The following is a 3,646-nucleotide window of genomic DNA, read 5'->3' on the forward strand; positions in this document are numbered from 1 at the left end:
ACAGAGAAAGGCGCGGGGGAGGTGTCGCGCATGTGAGCCAGCCCTTGCGGGTGGGTGCCCCAGATTGCGCGGGTGCAAGGCTGGAGCATGTGTGCAGATGTAAGCCGCTCGTGTGCTTGCGTACGCAGCTCGGCGTCACGGCGCCGCGGGCTGACAGTGGCCCAGTCACCTGCGCGATCATGCCGCCCATCGACGCCCTGCGGTTGAGGTGCAGGCGCATTGCTTCGTGTGAGGCATGCATTGCGGCGCGCACATGCCAGGGCTGCATCACGGCCAACATGGGGCTGCGACGCAAAGCAGGCAATGCTCCCACCGCCTTGTCTTTCAAACCAACCAAACCCTGCTGCCCTGCCTAGTGCGCCGCACACAGCCCAGCCCCTCTTGCTCAACGGCCACGACCCGCTGACCAGCACAACATGCGAGCAATGCGCCACGTGCAACAGGGTTGCTGCAGCAGCAGCGTGCGTGGCGGCCCCATGGGCCCCGTGGCGGCCGTGGCCCCCCTCCCCCCCTCACCCGTAGAGGTGCACCGCCTGCTGTGGCCCCCAGACATGGTCCACCAGCGCCAGGGCGTCAGCCGCCAGCAGCGCCGAGGACTGGGGCGTGTCCATGGTACAGGGGCCGGAGGAGGCGACGCCGCGGTGGTGGTAGCACAGCAACTGCAGAGGGGGTGGGGGTGGGGGTGGGGGTTGGGGTGGGGGAGAGGAGAGGGGATTATGTGGGAGCCAGGTGGGAGGGAGGAGCCAGGCGGACGGAGGGGTGCGCACGTAGATACAGGGGGCGCAGTGGTTTCGATCGTGGCTGCAGGGTCGAGTGACAAGGGCCGCGTGGGCTCCGAAGGTTTGGTGAGGGGTTGATTGGCAGGGAGTTGTCGGGCCGTACGCAGCACCCACCAGATGCATCCCGCCAGCTGTGCCCTGCCAACCCGCGAATCAGCAGCACGCCACCCGCGCACCTCGAAACCGTGGTGGTCCCGCAGGTGGGCCGCCACGTCATCGAAGTGCCGGGCCGTGGCAAACGCCCCCCAAATAACAAGGACGCGCCCCGCGGGCGGCGCGGATGCCGCGGCGGGCCCGCCGCCGGCGCCCGCCGGCGAGAAGAGCCACCAGGCGAGGTTGCAGCGGGAGCCGTCCGGCAGGGCCAGGGTGCCGCAGCGGTCGGGGGCGTGGGAGACGGAGGGGTCCATGCAGGGCTCGTGGTGCGCATGGTGGCTGGCGGGCGCCATGACGGATGTGGTGCGCTGGGAGGGTGGTGCAAGCAATAGGGTGGCCCTGAATTAGCTGAGGTTGGGTGATGCAGCGAGCAGACCGGCAGCGGCGACCTGGAGAGCACTAGCGGAGTGCTCCGCAAGCATGCAGGCCTCAGCAGGCTGATGGCGCTGGATGATACCGAAGAAAGTGCGGTGAACGGGGCTCAAGGAAAGAACTTACGCCGGCACACTGAGCGCGGTGCAAAATGAAGTGTGCTGCGAGAGATCCCCGAGCTCCGTCGACGTGCAGAGGAGCAGATCCTGTCACACGGAGCTGCCTAAGCTGATTCATATGGGCTAACAACCAACATACACGCCTTGCAGTGGGCTACTTGTGGCTGATATGATCAAATGATCTCGGGTGACAATTCGGTGGCGCGCGGTGTGACTTACAATCCGCATCTGGCGCGATTTTGGATGACGATCGTGCTTACATTGCAAGTGGTCATATTTACCTTGGAAAACGCATACCCTTAGGAGTGCGCATACGTAGATCCACTCGAGCACGCCCAATCCGTGTTGACGTATCTTTGATTAAATAACAGAGAATGCATTAAAACATATATCGTACATCAGTTGGCAGGTAGCGGCCAGGCGGCACGCCACCATCATTTACCGCCGCTGCAGCAGCTGAGCTTGTGCTGGTGCTGCCGCACTGCGCCGCGGCGGCCGACGTCCCTTGCTGTGATGGACGTCAGCGGGGCGACCAACCGGCTTCACCAGATTCTTCTGACGTGGGACTACTTCCGGCTGTGGGACCGGCAAGAGCAGGGGCTGGGCGTTTATGACAGCTTGAGGGCCGTCCCCGACACGTTCGACTCAATCCAGGTGCGGCGAAGCAATGGCGTCCACGCCAGCAGCTGTGCTGCTGTAGCAATTGCGCGCAGCACATACCCTGTAGTCTTGCTTGTAGCCAGGCTCCATGCTGCGGGGCCGTCGCTCCTAGTCTCTTTTGCTGCTGGTCGTACGTTTTGGGGGCGGCGGCGGCGCCCCGTCGCGGCCGCTGTGCAGCTGCGCCGACGCGGCCGCACCGGCCCATGCCACTGCTCTACTTGTCCTGTCTCTGGACCTCCATTTGCCCGCGCCTGCAAAGGACTATGTCGCTGTGTTTGAGCAGCTTGTGTTGGAGGAGGCGGGCGCCCTGGTGCTGAGGGGTGTGGAGGAGGGCGAGGTGCTGGAGCCACACCCCACCATCGCGGCACGGTCGCACAAGGTGCGGCGGGGCAGGCTTGTGTATGCTGAATGAAGACGATGGGACACATTTTGCCGTACGGCTGTTGGTCAGGCTCTTTGGGAAGGGAGCCACAGCAGCGGCAGCGGCGGCGGCAGTGGCGGCGGCATCGGTGGCGGCGGTTCCCGCGGGGACGAAAACGAAGGCGAAAGCGTGCAAGCAGTGCTGTGGCCATGCACCCTGCTGGGTCCCACAAGATTGCACCTCTCGCAGCTGCCGCTCTGCAGCCACCTCCCTCCCCCCCTCAACACCCCCCCAACACGCTCCCTCCGCCTGCTCCCCAAGGCTGGTCAGTTCCTGGTGGTTACAGTCTGTGTGGACGAGGAAGTGGGGCGCAGAATATCTGACAACGACCTGGTGATGTTATCCAAGGTGCGGGCTGTGGGGACACAGGGCACACGGAGGGTTCAAGAGTGTGGGCCGGCATGTCCCAACATCATGTTGGCGTCATGGTTGTGGCAACAGAGTACCGATCGAATCGGGTTGGGTGCAGCATTACTTCTGGCACCGTTTTGATCGGCAGGAGTAGCCCTCTCTCCGCCCCTACCCCCTTGAAGCTGCCCCCCCTGCACAGGGTTGGCCCTGCACGCCCCGCTAGAACCCCGTATCGGCTCCGCACTCTCCCCTGCCACCGCGACCCGCTGCATTTTGAATGCCCAAGCCCACACCTCCTGTTGCCCCTCACCCCACCCCGGCAGGACAACCCCGAGCAGGAGTCTGCGCGGCGGCAGCTGCACGTTCTGGCCCACGTTGAGGGCCACGAGGGCCCCACCCTGCTGCGCTGCAAGACACTGGTGGACGACGCCAGCCAGGCCGGCAGCAAAGACGGCCTGGAGCGGTGAGCGGGGCTGGGTGGGGCCGCGCGTGGATCATGAGCGCAGGGCTCGGTGGTTGCGCATGCGTTGGTGTTGATGCTGCTTTGATGGAGGCGTGTGTGTATGGGTGTGTGTGTGAGAGAGCACGCGTGTGTGCGTGTGTAGTAAAGGCTAGAAATACCAGAAGGTCGTCAGCAGTGTCGATCGGATGCGACGGCGTGACGGGAAAACAATGCGTGCGGACGTGATGAGCCGGCTCGTGCCCCGTACACACGCCAACGCTGCAGCGCCTACCCCGCTTCAACCTGCTGTGGCGTCCTGCGCACCACCCCTCCACCCCCAACCCATGCC

The 3,646-nt window shown here is 64.6% G+C and overlaps 2 protein-coding genes across 2 annotated transcripts; one reads left to right on the top strand and one right to left on the bottom strand.

The window, feature by feature from the left end:
- Positions 1 to 512: 512 nt before the first annotated feature.
- Positions 513 to 1,225, bottom strand: MNEG_15118 (hypothetical protein; the record flags this gene model as incomplete). The annotated part of the gene is made up of 2 exons (XM_014036410.1): positions 513 to 659; positions 956 to 1,225. The coding sequence occupies 2 exons, from the start codon at positions 1,223 to 1,225 to the stop codon at positions 513 to 515; spliced, it is 417 nt and encodes a 138-aa protein (XP_013891864.1).
- Positions 1,226 to 1,936: 711 nt separating this feature from the next.
- MNEG_15119 (hypothetical protein) lies at positions 1,937 to 3,322 on the top strand (the record flags this gene model as incomplete). Its single annotated transcript, XM_014036411.1, has 4 exons — positions 1,937 to 2,077; positions 2,343 to 2,462; positions 2,766 to 2,852; positions 3,179 to 3,322. 4 exons carry the CDS (start codon positions 1,937 to 1,939, stop codon positions 3,320 to 3,322), a joined length of 492 nt encoding a protein of 163 aa, XP_013891865.1.
- Positions 3,323 to 3,646: the final 324 nt, after the last annotated feature.

This window comes from Monoraphidium neglectum (genome assembly GCF_000611645.1).
Source record: "Monoraphidium neglectum strain SAG 48.87 unplaced genomic scaffold scaffold05047, whole genome shotgun sequence".
NCBI lineage: Eukaryota > Viridiplantae > Chlorophyta > Chlorophyceae > Sphaeropleales > Selenastraceae > Monoraphidium > Monoraphidium neglectum.